Source organism: Staurois parvus, unplaced genomic scaffold (genome assembly GCF_062004578.1).
Source record: "Staurois parvus isolate SC_StPar_1 unplaced genomic scaffold, SC_StPar_1.0 ptg000144l, whole genome shotgun sequence".
NCBI classification, from domain to species: Eukaryota; Metazoa; Chordata; class Amphibia; order Anura; family Ranidae; genus Staurois; species Staurois parvus.
Genome location: NW_028317940.1, coordinates 1,941,800 through 1,964,986, shown reverse-complemented (window position 1 = coordinate 1,964,986; position 23,187 = coordinate 1,941,800). Strand labels below are relative to the sequence as shown.

Sequence of the window (23,187 nt, the reverse complement as noted above, 5' to 3'; positions counted from 1 at the left end):
AAAGTCAGATGCATACCCAGAATATGTGAAATAGGGAAAAGAAGTGAAAGGGGATAAATATAGTATAGTATCAGTATCAATCAAGGAACAGGATTTTTGGAATGAAGTTAAAAGTGTATAATCAATGGGTAGTAGGGAGGGGGGGGGGGGGGAATAGGAAAGGGGTGGGGTAAAAGGTCACCAAGATTAAGGAAATTTTCGGGGAATGGTATGATAGATAGGTGGAATGTAATTTGCCTGTTTTATTGGCTTTTGTATATTTAAAATGGTGATGTGAAAAATTAATAAAACATTTAAATAATTAAAAAAAAAAAAAGGAACCCTCTGACATGTGGAGACGATGTAAGGACTCTACAAGTTGAGATGTTCTATGTGATCTCACATCATAAATCCTTCTATGTTACAGATGTTATTTTCTGCCATTCTGTTGGTTTAGGGTGAAGATCTGATGAACATGAAAGTTGAGGGTGAAGTAGAAGAGACGTATGTGAGGGATGATCAGCAATATACGGAGGAGGCTGGAATGAGGAGGACATTCATAGAGGAGGACACTCCTACAGAGATCAGCACAGGTGACCAGAATATATTCTTCTCTTATCTCTGCTCTGTTACCCCCCTCCCAGCCCCCATTGGTTCCTGCTCCTCTGACAAGGCAGTGTAAATGTAGAAGTGATCTGGGAGGACCAAAGGCTCTTTGAAGAGGGGAAGAGTCCCAGCTGGTTGGGACATCCACAGAGAACATCTGCTCCCTCCTATCTCCCTGATCCAGATGGAATCTTGATGGAAGTGAACTAACCCTTTCCTATCTATTGATGATGTTGTTCTATTTTTCCAGGACCCGCCATGGAAAAACCCTCAAAGGATCATCTCACTTTATCTCCAGGTTGTAAAATGGAAGATGAGGACATCCCAGGAGATTATGCCGGAGAAAAGACAATGAGCTCCACTGTGGATGGTGGACTTCCCATTATGGAGAGACCATGGAATCCCTCTGACTCTGAGCACCCTCGTACTGTGGGGGATGGGGCCGGGATTCCATGTGCCGGAGAAAAGACAATGAGCTCCACTATGGATGGTGGACTTCCCAGTGTGGAGAGACCGTGGAATCCATCTGACTCTGAGCAACTTCGTACTGGGGGGGATGGGGCCGGGGTTCAGGGGGAGAAGAAAGTTTCCTGTCCTGACTGTGGGAAAAGTTTTAACTCAGAATTAAGTCTTTCTGTAAATAAGAGACCTCACAAAGCAGAGGGGGTACATTCCTGCTCTGAGTGCGGAAAATGCTTTTTTACTCCATCAGACCTCAAAACACATTACAGATCCCACACAGGTGAGAAGCCATTTACCTGCCCAGAGTGCGGGAAAGGTTTTTCACAGAAGTCCTGCCTTACCAGACATCAGAAACTACACAGAGGCGAGAAGCCTTATGCCTGCCCTGAGTGCGGGAAATGTTTTGCACGGAAATCTGACGTTGTTCTACATCGGAGAACTCACACAGGGGAGAGGCCTTATGCCTGTACTGAGTGCAGGAAACGTTTTTCATGCAAGTCCAGTCTTATCCTACATCGGAGAACTCACACGGGCGAGAAGCCGTATTCCTGTTCTGAGTGTGGGAAATGCTTTGCACAGAGACCAGAACTTGTCAGACATCAAAAATCTCACACAATGGAAAAGCCATTTTCCTGTTTGCAGTGTGGGGAAAGTTTTTCATGGAAGGCTTGTCTTACCAAACATCAGAAAACCCACACAGGGGGGTATTAGTGTCCTGAGTGCAGGAAATGTTTTTCACAGAAGCCATATCTTCTCAAACATCACAAAGCTCACACAACCCTCGAGGTGTATTAGTGTCCTGAGTGTGGGAAATGTCTTCTATATGGATGATATGTTGCCATACATCAGAGATCTCACACTGGGAAGAAGCACACCTTGATATACACCTCAGAAAACATGTGGCTGTGCGCTCCCCTAATATTTATCATGGAAGAAACACTTTATAAGGAGATCAGAGATCACTAAAGTCTTCAAAGTTATGTCTGGCTTCCTCTGCTAGGAGAGAGAAGGGGGGGTCACTGCTGGTTGGGTCCCTCTAGCAGTGTAGTCTGATCTCCCCTGACCTTGAGCAGAAGCTTCCATGGAGGACATCATGGTGAGAGAGAAGGGGGGGGGGGGTCACTGCTGGTTGGGACCCTCTAGCAATGTAGTCTTATCTCTCCTGACCTTCAGCAGAAGCTTCCATGGAGGGCATCATGGTGAGAGAGAAGGGGGGGGGGGGTCACTGTTGGTTGGGTCCCTCTAGCAGTGTAGTCTGATCTCCCCTGACCTTCAGCAGAAGCTTCCATGGAGGACATCATGGTGAGAGAGGAGCTAGGTATTGCTTGTGGATGAAGAGAAGGGGAGATCAGCCTGCACAGACAGCTTCATTTGCTTGGAGAGTGCCACCTGCTGTTTGAGAGTGGAAAATATGACAATTTCAGATCTAAAATTTCATATTTACCTGATTAACATGCAAACATAATAATACATATTTTTGTATGAAACAAATGAAAAATAAATATTTATATTCTTAGACTGAACGTGATATTCTCTGTAAGTTGATTGATAAAAGTCTTCCTTCAGATTTGTGTGATGAAATGTTCTTCTCCTTTATTCCTTTCTCTAACACTACAAGTACGGCCCATCCTGTAGGTTTTAGTCTCCATCTTGTGTCTTAGTAGTTTGGTGTTCCCAGCTTGTTCTTGTTGGAACAGCCGACTCTCCCCCTTCTCATAGACCTCAGGACGTCTGTAGTATACTCCAATGATAAGGAACCTCATGAGATGCTCAGTTTTTAGTTCCTCTACTGGGTAGAGCCGGGCTATCATTCAACACCAGCTGTCCCAAGTAGTCACGCCAACTACATGACCATGTGTGCCTAGAGAAAAGCCCCTTTTATGTGTTAGGATCTGCCTCCAGTCTGCTACCCTATACAGGACAGCAGTTGCACCCCATACCTTTCCAGGGGGCAGCTCACCACCCTCTGCCGAGTGCAGTCCCATCTATTTGCTCACCTTCTGTCTCTCCTTCCTGTATGTGCTATGCCTAGGTGTGGAGTAGGATGCCAACTGTCACTTATCAGCGGCCCAGAGTCAGAACCCTCTCAGTGCAAACTGTCCAGCCAGCCAACTGATCTACCCAGCAGTCAAGACCAGGCCATAGCTATCCCACTCAGCCATCAAGCTGAAGTCCAGAGAAGATGTAAAGCCCAGGCCCAGCTTGTCAATCCATCTGTCACATCTAGGCCCAGCTAGTCCACTCATCTGTCAAGCTCAGACCCAGCTAGTCCACTCATCTGTCAAGCTCAGACCCAGCTAGCCCACTGCTCTGTGAAGCCCAGGTCCAGCTAGCCCACTGCTCTGTGTAGCCCAGGTCCAGCTAGCCTACTCACCTTTCAAGCCAAACCCCAGATAGCCCACTTATCTGTAAAGCCCAGTCCCATGTAGCCCACTCCTCTCTCAAGCCCAGGCCCATTTAACACACTCAGTGAAAAAAAGGGGGAGAGAACAATGTTCTTGGACAACTTGCCAGCCAGCTTGCTAACAACCGAATTAACCTGTCTAACAGTATGCGTTTATAACAGGGGTTTAGTTAGCACACATTTGCAAATACATACGTAAGCCACAGAGCCACGACACGGCACCCTGATCATCTGTGGTCCTAACTCTAAAATTTGTGAGTCCCCATAGTAGAGGCACATGCATTTAATGGATAGATCAAGGGCAGGTGGACCTGAGGGAGCCACCCCTCTTAAAGGCAAAGGAGTGCACTGGACCCCAGCATGTAGCACAATGGCAACCAGGGCCCTAGTGCACCCACGTACCAAAAAACTCAAACATGCATAAAAGTGGCCACCCGCCCAAGTCTATAACTGGCTTATGAAGCAAGGACACATAAACAGGCATCACATAGTGAAAAAAAGGCTGGCAAGTTGTCCAAGAACATTGTTCTCTCCCCCTTTTTTTCACTATGTGATGCCTGTTTATGTGTCCTTGCTTCATAAGCCAGTTATAGACTTGGGCGGGTGGCCACTTTTATGCATGTTTGAGTTTTTTGGTACGTGGGTGCACTAGGGCCCTGGTTGCCATTGTGCTACATGCTGGGGTCCAGTGCACTCCTTTGCCTTTAAGAGGGGTGGCTCCCTCAGGTCCACCTGCCCTTGATCTATCCATTAAATGCATGTGCCTCTACTATGGGGACTCACAAATTTTAGAGTTAGGACCACAGATGATCAGGGTGCCGTGTCGTGGCTCTGTGGCTTACGTATGTATTTGCAAATGTGTGCTAACTAAACCCCTGTTATAAACGCATACTGTTAGACAGGTTAATTCGGTTGTTAGCAAGCTGGCTGGCAAGTTGTCCAAGAACATTGTTCTCTCCCCCTTTTTTTCACTATGTGATGCCTGTTTATGTGTCCTTGCTTCATAAGCCAGTTATAGACTTGGGCGGGTGGCCACTTTTATGCCCATTTAACACACTCACCTTTCATGTCCAACCCTGGCTAGCCCACTGATATGTATAGCCGAAGCACATCTAGCCTGCTTGTCTGTCACTCAGGCCAGACTAGCAAAGCCCTCTGTCAAGCCCAGGCCCAGCTAGCCCATGCAACTTTCAAGCCTAGCCTGGCTAGCCCATTATCTGTAAAGCCGAGGCCCAGCTAGCCCACTTATCTGTAAAGCCTAGGCCCAGCTAGCCCATTTATCTGTAAAGCTCAGGCCCACCTAGCCTACTCATCTGTCAAGCCTAGGCCCAGCTAACCCATTCTTCTCCAAAGCCCAGGCCCAGCTAGCATGCTTACCTTTCAAGTTTAACCCCAGCTAGCCCACTCATCTGTAAAGCCCAGACCCAGCTAGCCCACTCATCTGTAAAGCCAAGACCCAGATAGCCCACTCATCTGCAAGCAAGCTGTCAGCAGAAGATCCTCGTCTTGTAAGTTGTGAGGTGGGGCTTCCATGGATTGTACTCGTTTTTCCAGCACATCCCACAGATACTCGACTGAATTGAGATCTGGGGAAATTGGAGGCCATCTCAAAGACATCTTCTTCCATTGTTCTGTGGTCCAGTTCTGATGCTCACTTACACACTGTAGACACTTTGGCCATGGACATGGGTTAACTTGGGCACCATGACTGGTCTCCATCTATGCATCCCCATACACAGCAAACTGCGATGCCCTATGTTCTGACACCTTTCTATCAGAACCAGCATTCACTTTTGCAGCAATTTTAGCTCCAGCAGCTCTTCTATTGGATCGGACTACATGGGAGAACCTTCGGTCGCCACTTCCTTCAATCAGCCTTGGCTGCCCAGGACCCTCCTGATGGTTAACCGGTTTTCCTTCTTTGGACCACTTTTGGTCGCTCCTGACCACTGCAGGCCGGGAACATCCCACATGAGCTGCAGTTTTGGGATTACTCTGACCCAGTCGTCTAGACCAGCCTTTCTCAACGTTTTAAATGCAGAGGAACCCTTGACATAACTTTCCAGTCTCAGGGAACCCCGGCTAAAAATGACTTTATCTACAATTCATGATAAATTTGTCTGATAGTCAGAGGTAAGAATGCTCCTTACACTTTTGGTCATTGGGAAGAATGCTCCTCACACTTGTGGCCATTGGGAAGAATGCTCCTCACACTTGTGGTCATTGGGAAGAATGCTCCTTACAGTTGTGGCCATTGGGAAGAATGCTCCTCACACTTGTGGTCATTGGGAAGAATGCTCCTTACACTTGTGGTCATTGGGAAGAATGCTCCTTACAGTTGTGGTCATTGGGAAGAATGCTCCTCACAGTTGTGGCCATTGGGAAGAATGCTCCTCTCACTTGTGGCCATTGGGAAGAATGCTCCTCACACTTGTGGTCATTGGGAAAAATGCTCCTTACAGTTGTGGTCATTGGGAAGAATGCTCCTTACACTTGGGGTCAATGAGAAGAACGCTCCTCACACTTGTGGCCATTGGGAAGAATGCTCCTCCCACTTGTGGTCATTGGGAAGAATGTCTCTTACACTTGTGGTCATTGGGAAGAATGCTCCTCACACTTGTGGTCATTGGGAAGAATGCTCCTTACACTTGTGATCATCGGGAAGAATGCTTACACTTGTGGTCAATGGGAAGAAAGCTCCTTACACTTGTGGTCAATGGGAAGAATGCGCCTCACACTTTTGGTCAATGGGCAGAATGCTCCTTACACTTGTCATTGGGAAGAATGTCCCTTACACTTGTGGTCATTGGGAAGAATGCTCCTTACACTTGTGGTCAATGGGAAGAATTCTCCTTACACTTGTGGTCAATGGGAAGAATGCTCCTTACACCTGTGGTCAATGGGAAGAATGTCCCTTACACTTGTGGTCATTGGGAAGAATGTCCCTTACACTTGTGGTCAATGGGAAGAATGTCCGTTACACTTGTGGTCAATGGGAAGAATGCTCCTTACACCTGTGGTCATTGGGAAGAATGCTCCTCACACTTGTGGTCATTGGGAAGAACCAAAAGCTAAAAAGATCAATGGTGTCAAAAGGGAACTTACCTGAGAGGCAAACATTTCTCATTGCTCAAGGAACCCCTGGCAACCTCTGGAGGAACCCTAGTTGAGAAACCCTGGTCTGGACAATTTTGTCCTTGTGAAAGTCCCTCTAATCCTTACATTTGCCCATTTTTTTTTTTTGCTTTTGTCGCATCCACTTTAGGGGCAGCATGTTCACTTGCTGCCTAATATATCCCACCCACTTTCAGGTGCCATTGTCACAAGACAACCAACATTACTCACTGTCAGTGGTCAGAAGTTTCTGGCTGGTTGTTGTAGATGGTTTAAACAGGGGCCCCTCAATTGGTAAATAAATACACATGCCGCTGCTTTGTTCCATTTTATCCGTGTTTATTGATTTTTGAAACTGTATGGTAAAGTCTGGAAATTCTTCTTCTGCCTCACAGGTGGTCCTCCCTCAAGGGGCCGGTGAAGTCCTGGACTTTCCTCATTCCAGGGTCCCTCTGCCTGGAGGTGAGCCCCTTACCAGCTGGGCCCCCTCCCAAGCTCCTGCATCTCTTCCTCTCTCACATCTTCCACCCGAACATTCTTCTGGAAAGCTAGCCAGCATCTCCTTTAGTATCGCCCCAGATGAATCCTCTCCTCATCCAGCTGTACTGGGGGAATCCCTGGGCAGGGGATCCAGTGTCTACCACTGCAGTGTGAACAGTCCCAGGTAAGAAGCTAATCCAGTTTCCCACCAGAGTGCCTCTTTCCCCTGACTGGCCCAGGGAGTGCAGGTCTACTCACTTTATCCTTCTCCTGTGTTGCCAGTGGCTCAGTGGCTGCTACCAGAGCTCCATCCCTGCCTCACAGGTGGTCCTCCCTCAAGCGGCCAGTGAAGTCTCGGGCTTTCCTCATTCCATGGTCCCTCTGCCTGGAGGTAAACCCCTTCCCAACTGCGCCCCCTCCCAGGCTCCTGCAACTCTTCCTCTCTCACATCTTCAACCTGAACTCTCCTGCTGCTGAGTAGGCTCAGTTCATATTAATGGCTGTCCTGGTCCCTTGCCAAGGCTCCTGTTGGGGGATTGGCCAGGATCCTCTAAGAGTACAGACCCTGCACATCTCAGATCCACCCACTGCTTCTAGATCTTTCTCCAAGGTTTCAGAGCAGGGGGAAATTCCAGAGGGCTGGTCTGCAGAGCCACTATGCTCCTGACCCAAATTTGTACCCTGCTAGCTATCACACTCAGGCTGCTACTCAGCCCTCCTAACACCTGAACTTGAGCTCCCCCTAGCTAACTAGGAGGGTGCTACATGTACATGATGAAGGGATTTTAAACAAAAATATTTCCTACATTCAGGTCAGGAATACGGCTTTACTCCTGTGAGATTTCTGATGTATAGAAAGATAGCACTTCTGTGAAAAACATTTCCCGCACTCAGGGCAGGAATACGGCTTTTCTCCTGTGTGAGATGTTTGGTGTCTATTCAAACATGATTTTGTGACAAAACATTTCCCGCACTCGGGGCAGGAATACGGCTTCTCCCCCGTGTGACTTCTTATATGCACACGAAGACCGGACTTCAAATGAAAATATTTCCCGCACTCAGGACAGGAATACCGCTTTTCCCCCATGTGCGTTGTTAGGTGTTTATCTAAATCGGATTTTGTGGCAGAACATTTTCCGCACACTGGACAGGGATACAGATTTTCCCCCTTGTGGGATTTCTGATGTACAGAAAGATGGGATATTTGTGCAAAACATTTCCCGCACACTGGGCAGGGATAAGGCTTCTCCCCCGTGTGACTTCTTATATGTTCACGAAGATTGGATTTAAAACGAAAATATTTCCCGCATTCAGGACAGGAATACGGCTTTTCTCCGGTGTGAGACCTCTGATGAATGGAAAGATTGTACCTCTCTGGAAAACATTTTCCGCACTTCGGACAGGAATACGGCTTCTCCCCACTGTGAGATTTCTGATGTTTAGAAAGATAGGACTTCTGTGAATAACATTTCCCACACTCAGGGCAGGAATACGGCTTTTCGCCTCTGTGAGATGTTTGGTGTCTGTCTAAACATGATTTTTTGACATAACATTTCCCGCACTCAGGGCAGGAATACGGCTTCTCCCCCGTGTGAGACCTTTTATGAACATTAAGATTGTATTTAGAGTAGAAACATTTCCCGCACTCAGGACAGGAATGCGGTTTCTCTCCTGTGTGAGATAACTGATGTCTGACAAGTCCTGATTTCTGCGCATAACATTTCCCGCACTCAGTACAGGAAAAGCTCTTCCCTGTTCGAAGGCCGGCCCGGTCCCGTACAGTCTGAGGTTCCTCAGGATACGAGGAATCCGATGGTCCATCTACACTGGGTGGTGCCGGATGGACATTGGAGGGAGCCGGGTTTTCTCCTGGACTATACTGTGTGATGTCCTCATCTTCTACTTTCCAGTCTGGAGACAAAGTGAGACAATCCTCAAAGGTTTTCCTCATCTCCCAGCCATGGACTAAAATACAAAGACAAAGAGGATTACTAGACAGGAGCTGATTGGTTCCCCTAAACCAGGACTCTGCCCACATCAGGCAGCTTGGTCTCTGAGGAGCTTACAATTCCACCCCCAAGGGAACTAGGAAATGGGTCAGTGACCAATCAGTGAGCAGTATGGGTGGAGGAAAGGATTTAGTGTTCCTGACCCACCTGTGCTGATCTCTGTAGGAGTGTCCTCCTCTATAAATGTCCCCGTTATTCCATCCTCCTCCATAGACTGTTGATCATCCCTCACATACGCCTCTTCTTCTTCTGATTTCACCTCAAATTCTATATCGATTGGATCTCCACTCTACATCAAGAGAAGGAGAGAAAATATCATCTGTAAGATAGAAGATTTATTATTGTGACATCACAGAGAAAATCCGCATATCGTCTCCATGAGTCCATGTTCTAGATTCTCCGTCCCACCAACCTTGCAACAGTGAGAGATGGTGTGACCTTCCTGTGTGGAATCCCGGGAATACAGAGGACGGGGACATCTCTCTGGTGGGTTCCTGGTATTAGGTGGCTCCATCATAACCTTGTGTCCTTCTGAAAACTCCTCCATCACTCCATACTCCTCATCCTCCTCTTTATACTCTTCTTTCACATCAATATTATCATCCCCAAGGATTCCACTCTGAATATATAATAAAACATTCATTGTAACAAACATGCTGTGTATAAATCATAACTACCAGTGATTGTTCCTCATCTACCTGATGGTGAGGGATGGTGTGACCTTCCTGTGTGGAATCCCGGGAATACAGAGGACAGGGACATCTCTCTGGTGGATTCCCATGACTGGATCCATCTGTAGGAAACACACACACTGACTGAATCCATTGTTTCTATGTGTTTATCAGATGATGGGGGATCTAGGTGGATCCTCCGTACTGCTCTCTCCTTTCCAATAAAGTCTCCTCTTACCTGGTGATGTGAGGGGCGGCTGATTGTCCATCATGACGTCCTTGTAGAGGTCCTTGTGTCCTTCTAAATACTCCCACTCCTCCATGGAGAAATAGACAGTGACACCCTGACACCTTATAGGAACCTGACACACACAATGATACAGTCACCATCCAGACACATCCCTTGTCTGTTACTGGAGAATGTCCCAGAATTCCCAGCACCGCTCACCTCTCCTGTCAGCAGCTCCATCATCTTCTTGGTGACTTCTAGAATCTTCTGCATGTTGTGTCTCTCAGGGTTTAGGGAGTCACATGGAGGTACTGTGATGGTCATATGATCACCTGACTTCAGAAGAGCAAATCTCTGTATTGGGGAACCAATAGGAATATGATGTTAGACTCCCAGAATCCTCACCTCTCCAGTCAGGTCTGTGTTCTATTAATAGAGATGAGAGTGATGTCTTGTGACCTCCCAGAATCCTCCTCACCTCTCCAGTCAGGTCTGTGTTTTATTAATAGAGATGAGAGTGATCTCATGTGACCTCCCAGAACCCTCCTCACCTCTCCGGTCAGGTCTGTTTTATTAATAGAGATGAGAGTGATGTCACTTGACCTCCCAGAATCCTCCTCACCTCTCCAGTCAGCAGGTAGATGATCTCCAGGGTGAGGTTTAGTATCCTCTCAGCCATGTGACTCCGGTCCTCCTCCATCCTCATTGGTCATGTGATCTATACAGGTTTCCTGTAGACCAATAATTGGTAACAGAATGATCTGGACTGTACTGGTTGTACAATATTAGGATGGGCGGGGGAGGGGGGATAATATGAGGGCATCTCTGGGATCATCATTACATGCCATTTATATCAGTGGTGTCAGTTCAAAATGTGAAATAATCTGATATCTGATGAAATACTGAGAGCGATGTGAACACTTTGGGCAGATAAATTATATAATGATTTGTCTGTGTGTACATGGGACGTAAAAAAAAATGAATATTTAGAGGGAAAAGATGGACGGAGCAATTTTGTTCTTAACAATGCACGGTGATGGTTGATATCATAAAATAACATCTTATTACCTCCTCTGCTGCCACTTCCAGCAATGTCTCCTGTCTACTTCCTCCCGACTCACCTCTCACCCGGAACTTCCTTTCTGTATCTGAAATCACTTCCTGTCTGTCCCTGACATCACTTCCTGTCTACCATAGAGACTTCCTGTCTGGGTAGAAGTGGGATCACCACCTTGGTGCACTCAGAGGAACGTCAGCCCCCAGAAATGATTATCAGGTTATATATGGTCCTATAAATTGGTTCATGTGATTAGTTATCTTTCTATTCAGGATAAGAATCTGGTATGTATTTTTAAGGGGGACTCCATGCCATTTGTTTAGGGGGCTCTCCCATTAACATCTCTATCAGACCCTAATCTAGGATGGATGTCTGATATAGATGAAGGGAATCCTCAGCCCCGGCCATTTACTGGCATTTTTCTTCTTTGTAAATATTGGTGTTGCTGTGGTAGGTTGTGTACATCATACAGATCACACATCTTCACAGGCAGCTTTAGGGCATCCCTTAGTATTATTATTTAAAGATGTTTTGCAATTTTAAAGAGGGCCCTTTGGGAATTATTACAATTCCTGTCCCCCACCAAACAGAGACTAGACCTGAGCTTGACAGCTGGGTTGGCTTGCTGAGCTTTGATTTGACAGATGAGTGGGCTAGCTGGACTTAGGCTTGAAAGTTGAGTGGGCTAAATGGAAAGGGGCTTGACAGATGAGTTGGCAAGCTGTGCCTTAACTTGACAGATAAGTGGGCTAGATGAACCTGGGCTTACAGCTGAGTGGACTAGATGGACTTAGGCTTGACAGTTGAGTTGGTTAGCTGGAGTTGTGCTTGACAGTGAATGGGATAGATGGACCTGGGCTTGACGGTTGAGTTGACTAGATGGAGCTAGGCTTGACAGTTGACTGGGCTATCAGGGGATGGGCTGACAGTTGAGTGGGCTAGCTGGATCTGGGCTTGACAAGTGAGTGGACTAGTTGGACTGGAGCTTGTCAGTTGAGTGGGCTAGATGGACCTGGGCTTGAGAGTTGAGTTGGCTAGGTGAAGTTGAGCTTGACAGTGGAGTGGGCTATCTGGGGCTGGGCTTGGCAGCTGAAAGGGCTAGATGGACCTGGGCTTGACAGCTGGGTGGACTTGCTGTAGCTGGACTTGACAGTTGAGTAGGTTAGCTGGGCCTGGGCTTGACAGTTGAGTGGACTAGCTGGACCTGGACTTGACAGTTGAATGGGCTAGATGGACCTGGGCTTGACAGTTGAATGGGCCTAGATGGACCTGGACTGTCAAAGTTGAGTGGACTAGCTGGAGCTGGTCTTGACAGCTGAATGGGCTAGATCAGGGGTCTCCAAACTGCAGCCTGGGGGCCAGATGTGGCCCTTTGCTAGCCTTTACCTGGCTCTTGGGGTACTATTGTTCTCAATGATATAAAACGCTATTCCTTCCTCTGACATCAACAATGGGGCACTATTCCTGCCACTGATACCAGTGATGGGGAACTATTCCTCCCACTGACAGCAAAGGTGGGGCACTATTTCTCCCAATGATGGGGCACTGTTATCTCAGCCAATTGGCCACAATGTTTGCAGGTGCTGGTCGGGCTGAATACGGGTTCGTCAGACACATCGAGGATTACGACAAAATGGCACCCATCTGTATATTGCCTTGGCATAGAGCGAGCTCCTCTTAGTCGAAAAATAGCTTCAGCTTGGTCTCTTTCCCATGGGAGAACCCCATTGTGGAGTTGGGGTAATTATGCTCATATTGCCATTCAATGAGTTGTGCCAAATGAGTTGGCGCCCCACTTCTATTATGCAAAGCCCATAGACATTGATTCCCGTTCTCATGGAAGGGTTGTTCAAACGACAAAACATGAACTGCAGAGAAATGCTATCCCGCCTGGTTATGCTTCAACAGCACCATTGCTCTGAATACTGGTCCCATGAGCTCAAGCTCACTCAGCCTTGTAGAATGCAGCACCTGGCTGCACTGTTCTATACTCTAGGAACACACCTAGGATAAGACCTCCTGTCTCCTGGCTTAGGCACACCTGACCCCTATATAGGAGTCCATCTGTCTCCTGGGATGAGACCTCATCTCTCCTGGTTGGGGCAAACCTGACCCCTAGATAGGAGTCCATCTGTCTCCTGGGATGAGACCTGTCTCCTGGTTGGGGCACACCTGACCCCTAGATAGGAGCCCATCTGTCTCCTGGGATGAGACTTCCTGTCTCCTGGTTGGGGCACACCTGACCCCTATATAGGAGTCCATCTGTCTACTGAGAAGTGACCTGTCTCCTGGCTGAGGCACACCTGACCCCTAGATAGGAGCCCATCTGTCTCCTGGGACGAGACTTCCTGTCTCCTGGCTGGGCACACCTGACCCCTAGATAGGAGCTGACCCGTCTACTGGGACGAGACTTCCTGTATCTTGGCTGGGCACACCTAACCCCTAGATAGGGAGTCCACCTGACACCTGGGATGGGACCTCCTTATGTCTCCTGGCTTAGGCACACCTGGCCCCTATAGGAGCCCATCTGTCTCCTGGGATGAGACCTCCTGTCTCCTGGTTGGATCACACCTAACCCGTAGATTGAAGCCCACCTGTGTACTGAGATGTGACCTCCTGGATGGGCACACCTGACCCCTAGATAGGAGATGACTTGTCTACTGGGACGAGACTTCCTGTCTTTTGGCTGGGCACACCTGACCCCTAGATAGAAGCCCACCTGTCTCCTGAGATGTGACCTCCTGTCTGGGCACACCTGAGACCGAGATAGAAACCCACCTGTCTCCTGAGATGTGACCTCCTGTCTCCTGGCTTAGGCACACCTGGCCCCTAGATAGAAGCCCACCTGTCTCCTGGGACGAGACTTCCTGTCTCTTGGCTGGGCACACCTGACCCCTAGCTAGGAGCTGACCCATCTACTGGGACGAGACTTCCTGTCTCCTGGTTGGGGCACACCTGACCACTATATAGGAGTCCATCTGTCTCCTGGGATGAGACCTCCTGTCTGCTGGTTGGGGCACACCTGACCTCTAGATAGAAGCCCACCGGTCTACTGAGACGAGACTTCCTGTCTCTTGGCACACCTGACCCCTAGATAGGAGCTGACCTGTCTACTGGGATGAGACTTTTTGTCTCTTGGCTGGGCACACCTGACCCCTAGATAGGGAGTCCACCTGAGACCTGGGATGGGACCTTCTGTCTCCTGGCTTAGACACACCTGGCCCCTATAGGAGCCCATTTGTCTCCTGGGATGAGACCTCCTGTCTCCTGGTTGGATCACACCTGACCCCTAGATAGAAGCCCATCTGGCTACTAAGATGTGACCTCCTGTCTCCTGGATGGGCACACCTGACCCCTAGATAGGAGATGACCTGTCTACTGGGACGAGACTTCCTGCCTCTTGGCTGGGCACACCTGACCCCTAGATAGAAGTCCATCTATCTCTTGGGATGAGACCTCCTGTCTGGGCACACCTGACCCCTATATAGAAGCCCACCTGTCTCCTGAGATGTGACCTCCTGTCTTAGGCACACCTGGTCCCTAGATAGGAGTCCATTTGTCTCCTGGGATGAGACCTCCTGTCTCCTGGCTGAGGCACACCTGACCCCGAGATAGAAGTCCATCTTTGTCCTGGGATGAGACCTCCTGTCTCCTGGTTGGGGCACACCTGACCCCTAGATAGGAGCCCATCTGTCTCCTGGGATGAGACTTCCTGTCTCTTGGCTGGGCACACCTGCCCCCTAGATAGGGAGTCCACCTGACACCTGGGATGAGACCTTCTGTCTGCTGGCCTAGGCACACCTGGCCCCTATAGGAGCCCATCTGTCTCCTGGGATGAGACCTCCTGTCTCCTGGTTGGGGCACACATGACCCCTAGATAGAAGCCCACCTGTCTACTGAGATGTGACCCCCTGTCTCCTGGCTGAGGCACACCTGACCCCTAGATAGGAGTCCATTTGTCTCCTAGAATGAGACCTCCTGTCTCCTGGCTGAGGCACACCTGACCCCTAGATAGGAGCCCATCTGTCTCCTGGGATGAGACTTCCTGTCTCTTGGCTGGGCACACCTGACCCCTAGATAGGAGCTGACCTGTCTACTGGGACGAGACTACCTGTCTCTTGGCTGGGCACACCTGACCCCTAGATAGAAGTCCATCTATCTCTTGGGATGAGACCTCCTGTCTGGGCACACCTGACCCCTATATAGAAGCCCACCTGTCTCCTGAGATGTGACCTCCTGTCTTAGGCACACCTGGTCCCTAGATAGGAGTCCATTTGTCTCCTGGGATGAGACCTCCTGTCTCCTGGCTGGGCACACCTGATTCCTAGATAGGAGTCCACCTGACACCTGGGATGAGACCTTCTGTCTCCTGGCTTAGGCACACCTGCACCCTCCCTGCCCACATCCGATTCACCCAGCTGCATGGGCCCCCGTGCTGGCTTGAGCCCCATATAGGAGGACTTTTGGTACCCCCTTACCCACAACCCTGCTGGCTGATATCCATTCCCCCAGTTCATGGTTACCCGTAGCATCTACAATCCTTTCTTCAGTTCATTTGTTGAGCTAACCTTGGTGGTGGCCTTCCGTTCCTTGCTCTTCAGCCCCATAAGTGCTTTACAGGCCCCGTTCTGCTAGAGATGCCATTTGCCACCAAGCACCCCTTTGTAAATAACTCCAGACCGGGCTTTTGGACGGCTAACAGTTTTACTCAACATGCTGCAATAATACACTCCGAAGTGCACACAGTTCTTCTTTTAACTAGCTAGCAGTGTGAGACAGCTGATGTCTAGCTAAAAGTTGTCAATGTGCAAAACATTTCCCGCACTCCCCCCGTGAGATGTTTGGTCTCTGTCTAATTCTGATTTTGTTAAAAAACATTTCCCGCACTCTAGAAAGAATACAGCTTCACCCCCATATGAGATAGTTGGTCTCTGTCTAATTCTGATTTTGTTAAAAAACATTTCCCGCACCCAAGCAAGAATACGGCTTCACCTCCATGTGAAATGTTTGGTGTCCTTCTAATTCTGATTTTGTTAAAAAACATTTCGAACACTCAAGAAAGAATACAGCTTCACCCCCATGTGAGATGTCTGGTGTCTGTCTAATTCTGATTTTGTTAAAAAACAGTTCCCACACTCATGGCAGGAATATGGTTTCCTCCCTGAGTGAAACCTCTGATGTCTTGTTAGATTGTGTCGATGTGCAAAACATTTCTCACACTCAGGGCAGGAATACGGCTTCTCCCCTGTGTGGGATTTCTGGTGTGTGGAAAGATCAGTCTTCCTTGAATAACATTTCCCGCACTCAGGGCAGGAATACGGCTTTTCACCTGTGTGAGACAGCTGATGTACAGAAAGATATGATTTCCGTGAAAAACATTTCCCGCACTCATGGCAGGAATATGGCTTCTCCCCCGTGTGAGATCTCAGATGTGTAGAAAGATTAGACTTCTCTGAAAAACATTTTTTGCACTCGGGACAGGAATACGGCTTCTCCCCCGTATGGATTCTCTGATGTACAGAAAGACTTGCCTTGTGTGAAAAACATTTCCCGCACACAAGGCAGGAATACGGTTTTTCTCCCGTGTGAGATGATTGGTGTCTGTCTAATTCAGATTTTTTAAAAAAACATTTCTTGCAGTCAGGGCAGGAGTACGGCTTCTCCCCCGTGTGAAATGTCTGATGTCTAGTTAGATCACGTCGATGTGCAAAACATTTTCCGCACTCAGGGCAGGAATACGGCTTCTCCCTCGTGTGCAATTTGAGATGTGTGGAAAGATAAGACTTCTGTGAATAACATTTTCCGCACTCATGGCAGCAATATGGTTTCTCGCCTGTGTGAGACATCTTGTGTAAAGAAAGATGGGCCTTCTGTGAATAACATTTCCCGCACTCAGGGCAGGAATACGGCTTCTCCCCTGTGTGAGACATCTGATGTCGAGCTAGAAGCTGTTGACGTAAAAAGCATTTCCCGCACTCAAGGCAGGAATACAGCTTCTCCCCTGTGTGGGATCTCTGATGTGTGGAAAGATAAGACTTCTGTGAATAACATTTCCCACACTCAGGGCAGGAATACGGCTTTTTGCCTGTGTGAGTTTTTTGATGTATAGAAAGATGGGACTTCTGTGAATAACTTTTCCCGCACTCGGGGCAGGAATACGGCTTCTCCCCCGTGTGACTTCTTATATGTACATGAAGAATGGATTTATAACGGAAACATTTCCCGCACTCAGTACAGGAGAATCTCTTCCCTGTTGGAAAGCCAACCTGGTCCCGCACAGTCTGAGGTTCCTCAGGATACGAGGAATCCGATGGTCCATCTACACTGGGTGGTGCCGGATGGACATTGGAGGGAGCCGGGTTTTCTCCTGGACTATACTGTGTGATGTCCTCATCTTCTACTTTCCAGTCTGGAGACAAAGTGAGACAATCTTCAGAGGTTTTCCTCATCTCCCGGCCATGGACTAAAAAATAAAAAATGATTGGTAGACATGAGTGGATTGGTTCCCCTAAACCAAAATTGAGTTTGTTACTGAGGATCATAAATGGTTCCTCCTGACCTCCAACCAGTTCACTTCTGTATTCATTGACCATGTTGGAGAGTGAGAGGACCAATGAGACCCGTCTTTATAGGAGTGAAAGAAGAAAGGGGACCAATGAGAACCATCCCAGGTCAGTGATTGAAGTACTCAAGCCAAGGGTTCAGCCTCACAGCCAGACAATTAGTATTTTAAGCAGAAGGTGTGTTTTATTGTGCCCCCGACATATACTTCATGACCTACCTGTGCTGATCTCTGTAGGAGTGTCCTCCTCTACAAATGTCCCCGTTATTCCATCCTCCTCCATAGACTGCTGATCATCCCTCACATACGCCTCTTCTTCTGATTTTACCTCAACTTTTATATCTGTCAGATCTTCACCCTAAACCAAGAGAAGGAGAGAAAATATCATCTACACAGTTACTTTCATGTTCTAGATGTTCGATCTCACAAACCATTATGGATCATGGTGACCATAGATGTGAGTTACCTGTGTGGAATCCAGAGGATGGGGACATCTCTCTGATGGGTTCCTGTAGCTGGACGACTCCACCATGGTGTCCTGGTACAGATCTTTGTGTCCTTCTGGAACCTCTGACTCCCCATCCTCCTCTTTTATCTGTTCTTTAATAACAACTGTAGAACCTCTCAGGTTTCCACTCTGAATATATAATAAAATGCCATCAATGGTAACAATGCAGATAATGTACAGATCCTAATGACACTATCAGTGATTGTTCCTCATCTACCTGATGATGGTGAGGGATGGTGTGACCTTCCTGTGTGGAATCCCGGGAATACAGAGGACGGGGACATCTCTCTGGTGCGTTCCCATGACTGGATCCATCTGTAGGAAACACACACACTGACTGAATCAATTGTTTCTATGTGTTTATCAGATGATGGGGGATCTAGGTGGATCCTCCGTACTGCTCTCTCCTTTCCAATAAAGTCTCCTCTTACCCGGTGATGTGAGGGGCAGCTGATTGTCCATCATGACGTCCTTGTAGAGGTCCTTGTGTCCTTCTAAATACTCCCACTCCTCCATGGAGAAATAGACAGTGACACCCTGACACCTTATAGGAACCTGACACACACAATGATACAGTCACCATCCAGACACATCCCTTGTCTGTTACTGGAGAATGTCCCAGAATTCCCGGCACCGCTCACCTCTCCTGTCAGCAGATGGACCATCATGGTGGTCAGTTCCAGGATCTTCTGCTCTTTGTTCCTCTCAGGTATCGGCGAACGAGGGGGAGGCACCATGGTGGGGCTCTGGGTCCTGCTCAATCCTCCTGAGATTGGCTCCCCACTAGACTTCTTCACTACAACATAATCCTACAGATCAGGAGAAAGAGAAACCGATATCAATCATCTGACATCATCTACATGTCTACAAGAAGTACATGGTCTATTGGCCAGACTAGACTAGAGTGATGTCATGTGACCTCCCAGAATCCTCACCTCTCCCGTCAGGTCTGTGTTTTATTAATAGAGATGAGAGTGATGTCATGTGACCTCCCAGAATCCCCCTCACCTCTCCGGTCAGGTCTGTGTTTTATTAGTAGAGATGAGAGTGATGTAATGTGACCTCCCAGAATCCTTCTCACCTCTCCGGTCAGCAGGTAGATGATCTCCAGGGTGAGGTTTAGTATCCTCTCAGTCATGTGACTCCAGTCCTCCTCCATTCTCATAGATGTGGGCATGTGATCTCTGTAGACGGATAGCAGAGAATTATGTGGACTGTGTTGGTTGTACAATATTAGGATGGGGATTTAAGGGGGCAATAGTTGGCTGTCCCCTGTGGAAATTGGCACATGTAGAGGTCGGTACATAAGGGTTCAATAAGGGACAGTTGAGGAGAGAAGAATGGTAGAAGAATTGGTGTATAAGAGTTGGGAGTTATACTTCCCACCATCCCCCACACCCCTCTAATGTGTCTTCTCTGCTGGCGGTATATAAGGACAGACCTCTTCCCTCTCACTGATGGTGGTGAAGTGGTTGTCTCTGTACCTGGGGGATGTGATGTTGGGGATGATGATGCAGCAACTGAAGTTGAACTGAACTGATGTGGAGCTTTTCCCACCATATTTTGCTCCCATGGAGCTCTGTGGTGAAGCTTCATGTTGTTTCAGGTATTGCCCAAGCTGATGTGACAAGGGGACTGTCAGCAGTGGAGTTGCTATGTCCACCAGATGCCTGGTGATGGCTGTTCAAGGCTGTCCATTGTGAAGTGCTCCTACTTTTGAACACCCTCTTCCAGTGAGAAAAAAGGTGGTGGGCGATGAGATGTCAGACCACACGTGGGTGTCATGGAAGGAAGATCAGGACAGTTCAGAGGAAGAGGTCAAGCTCTGAGAAGGAGAGCATGGACATGTTGTCCATGCTCTCCTTCTCAGAGCTTGACCTCTTCCTCTGAACTGTCCTGATCTTCCTTCCATGACACCCACGTGTGGTCTGACATCTCATCGCCCACCACCTTTTTTCTTACTGGAGTCCAACTCACAAAAAGCACTGGCTGCTGGCACTTTGAGATCTGGTACTGCTTCTGGGTGAATGCTTGCTTTCCCCTGCCTGGACCATGGCTTCCTTAGAAGCTCTTAGATGCTGACCCATCTCCTCCACTAAATCATCTCCACTGATCTGTCTGTTCTGGCAGAACCTGCTGTATAGTGTGAGTGGAGTCTAGGGATAGGTGGATATTTGTGCACCTTAGAGAAGAAGAATGCAACAGAGAGCTAAATGAAATTGTCTTTTAGTTCCCTCACCTGGGCTTCCCTAACTGTGGGCCTTAAGTTAGTAATCAGCCCTGACCTAAAAAGAACAAGGACTGGAACTCATGCCATGAGACGTGAGTTTTTGGACTGTCTACTGACTATTATGCCACTATTACTATTTTAACTTGCCTCTGGCTGTAGGTGGCTGGATGGGTGCAACTCATAATATGGGTGCTGGTGGACAGAATCCTGGATGTACGGTATATGATGTAAAACCGGTCAGGCCAAGAGATGGTGGTGGCTAGTTTAATGGACAGAGGTTTGCCCTCCTGAAAGTTAGTAGAGGGCCTCTTAATCGTAACCAGGTGACCTGAGCCCCTGTGTTTCATGGTTCCCAAATGCATAGGGATATCATTGAAGCCACAGCCTGTAACCATGGAAGATAGGCAAAGCCTTGCAAGCGAATAATTCCCAACTAATGAAGTTGCTGGTTCTACGTTGGACCAGGAAAATGGCATCTTGGGGTTTCCAATCTGCCATCTGTACACACTGTGAGCAGACAGTAGAGGTCTTCATTGCTTTTGGGATGGTTGTAGCACAGTGTCAGAGGCCCCTGGATAGCCCTGAATCTTTGTACGCTCCTAGCGCAGCAATGACTACGAGGGAACTGCTAAGGGTCAGCCTACATGTTGTCCTTGGTCAACAGCTGTGCCTGGCACCAAAAATAATCAACCATAAATTTTACCAAAATTCAAGTCCTGGAAATTGGAGTCAAAATCCTGCACAAACTAAACCTGAATCTCTTCCCTCACTAAAAGAGATTCCTAAGGTGAGAAGATGACATCTCCAAAATGAGGATAACGTTTTGGCCCCGTAAGTGGAGGAATGTTTTGGCCCCGTAAGTGGAGGAATGTTTTGACCCTGAAGGGTAGGGTGGCCACCTCATCCCTTTAAAACTGAACAGATATTCATTACACAGGTTCTGTGGCTGATGAAGGTGGTCATTAAACTCAGAACCAGCAAACACAAATGCTCCTGCGCTTGGGGATGGACTCGATGCTACAACCACATTAAGAATGTCCTGGAACATGCACACCTTGCTGCCCTCAAATGGACCGGGGGAATCCAAATATACTGAATGGGGAAAGAACAAAAAGAGGGCGCACAGGCCTAGTGCATTACCATAAAAAATGTTTAATAAAAAATAAAGTAGGTGTTGTACTCACAAACGACAATATAGTCAAGGCACATCATAGAAGAACAGCTGGATCAACACCGCGCTGAGTAACAGTCCACAATAGGGAGTTTAGACATCCAAAAGGCTGACGCGTTTCGAGGACTTGCCTCTTCCTCAGAGCCCGAGGAAGAGGCAAGTCCTCGAAACGCGTCAGCCTTTTGGATGTCTAAACTCCCTATTGTGGACTGTTACTCAGCGCGGTGTTGATCCAGCTGTTCTTCTATGATGTGCCTTGACTATATTGTCGTTTGTGAGTACAACACATACTTTATTTTTTATTAAACATTTTTTATGGTAATGCACTAGGCCTGTGCGCCCTCTTTTTGGTCATTAAACTCACCTAGTGCCTTCTCTGCATTCAATTAGCCTGAGAACCCGTGTCATTAATATTTGTTCGGGATGAGGTTGAACCTCTACTGAAGGGGTTAATCTGGGTTCCCACACTATATATGTGTGTATCATCATCTGCTGGAGATAAAAGACGTCACAGTGACTATGGAGGAAGAGGACGGACGTGACGGTGGAGGAAGAGGACGGACGTGACGGTGGAGGGAGAGGACGGGCGCGACGGTGGAGGGAGAGGACGGGCGCGACGGTGGAGGGAGAGGACGGGCGCGACGGTGGAGGGAGAGGACGGGCGCGACGGTGGAGGGAGAGGACGGGCGCGACGGTGGAGGGAGAGGACGGGCGCGACGGTGGAGGGAGAGGACGGGCGCGACGGTGGAGGGAGAGGACGGGCGCGACGCTGGAGGGAGAGGACGGACGCGACGCTGGAGGGAGAGGACGGACGCGACGGTGGAGGGAGAGGACGGACGCGACGGTGGAGGAAGAGGACGGACATGACTGGGGGGTTGCTGGGTATAAATAGAAAATAAGATTGCATTACCTCCTCTGCTGCCACTTCCAGCAACGTCTCCTCTCTACTTCCTTCAGACTCACCTCTCACCTGTAACTTCCTATTTATACCTGACATCACTTCCTTTCTTCCATAGAGACTTCCTGTCTGGGTAGAAGTGAGATCACCACCTTGTGGAGCTCAGAGCAACTGCAGCCCCGAGAACCGTCTGGTAGTGTGACCCTGGCCTTGTCATTGTCGCCAACTGTCCCGAATGCTGCAGGACATGCCTGGAATTTAGTCTACTGTCCCATCGAGTCCACATCCTGCCCGGTTCCAGGACTCTGTGCAGAGTGGCAGTGAGGTGATGACGGCTGGAACACTCCCCGGGTTCCATCACCAGGAGCTGCGATTATACCGGATTGTTGGTTGGAGGGATCTCCTTATTGAGCGTGAAAGTAGATTGTGATCAGGTAAGTATCACCGCTGGCCACCAATGCTGGTGGACTTTCTTCTCATTGACACCAATGACAGAGCTTATTTTATTACCATTATGAAACAAAAATGGGACGTCCCCTACTGCAGTCCTAAGAACTGTCTGGTAGTGTGACCCTGGCCTTGTACTGGGTGTGTATGGACTGTATGTCCTCATAGATGGGTCACCTCCACTCCCACCAAGGGGGACAGAAATAGATTATACAAAAAAAATGTCTGCAGTATTGAAATAATAATCTGAACCCCATTATCAATAACAGTGTTCACTTCATTATATCACACCAACTGAAAATTATAACTTCAATATGTCACGGTTCTTGGGGCTGCAGTTTCTCTGAGCTCCACAAGGTG

At 48.3% G+C, this 23,187-nt stretch overlaps 2 protein-coding genes and 1 long non-coding RNA gene across 3 annotated transcripts in view; 1 reads left to right on the top strand and 2 right to left on the bottom strand.

Annotated features, from left to right (window-relative positions):
- LOC149465084 (uncharacterized) overlaps positions 1 to 23,187 on the top strand; it is a 37,361-nt gene that overhangs the window by 5,796 nt on the left and 8,378 nt on the right. Inside the window, exons 7-9 of the mRNA XM_089673799.1 lie at positions 437 to 646; positions 862 to 1,751; positions 6,961 to 7,027. Coding sequence (XP_089529925.1) covers positions 437 to 646; positions 862 to 1,751; positions 6,961 to 7,027 — 1,167 coding nt within the window. The remainder of the gene's footprint in view (positions 1 to 436; positions 647 to 861; positions 1,752 to 6,960; positions 7,028 to 23,187) is intronic.
- LOC149465086 (uncharacterized) lies at positions 6,208 to 10,156 on the bottom strand. The gene is made up of 5 exons (XM_089673698.1): positions 9,964 to 10,156; positions 9,753 to 9,847; positions 9,467 to 9,673; positions 9,202 to 9,343; positions 6,208 to 9,010 (listed from the first exon to the last, which is right to left on the bottom strand). Exons 1-5 carry the CDS (start codon positions 10,046 to 10,048, stop codon positions 7,854 to 7,856), a joined length of 1,686 nt encoding a protein of 561 aa, XP_089529824.1. The 5' UTR covers positions 10,049 to 10,156; the 3' UTR covers positions 6,208 to 7,853.
- On the bottom strand, positions 10,212 to 11,076 carry LOC149465085 (uncharacterized). The gene is made up of 3 exons (XR_016312257.1): positions 11,023 to 11,076; positions 10,577 to 10,685; positions 10,212 to 10,308 (listed from the first exon to the last, which is right to left on the bottom strand). It is a non-coding gene; the product is annotated as an uncharacterized LOC149465085 (long non-coding RNA).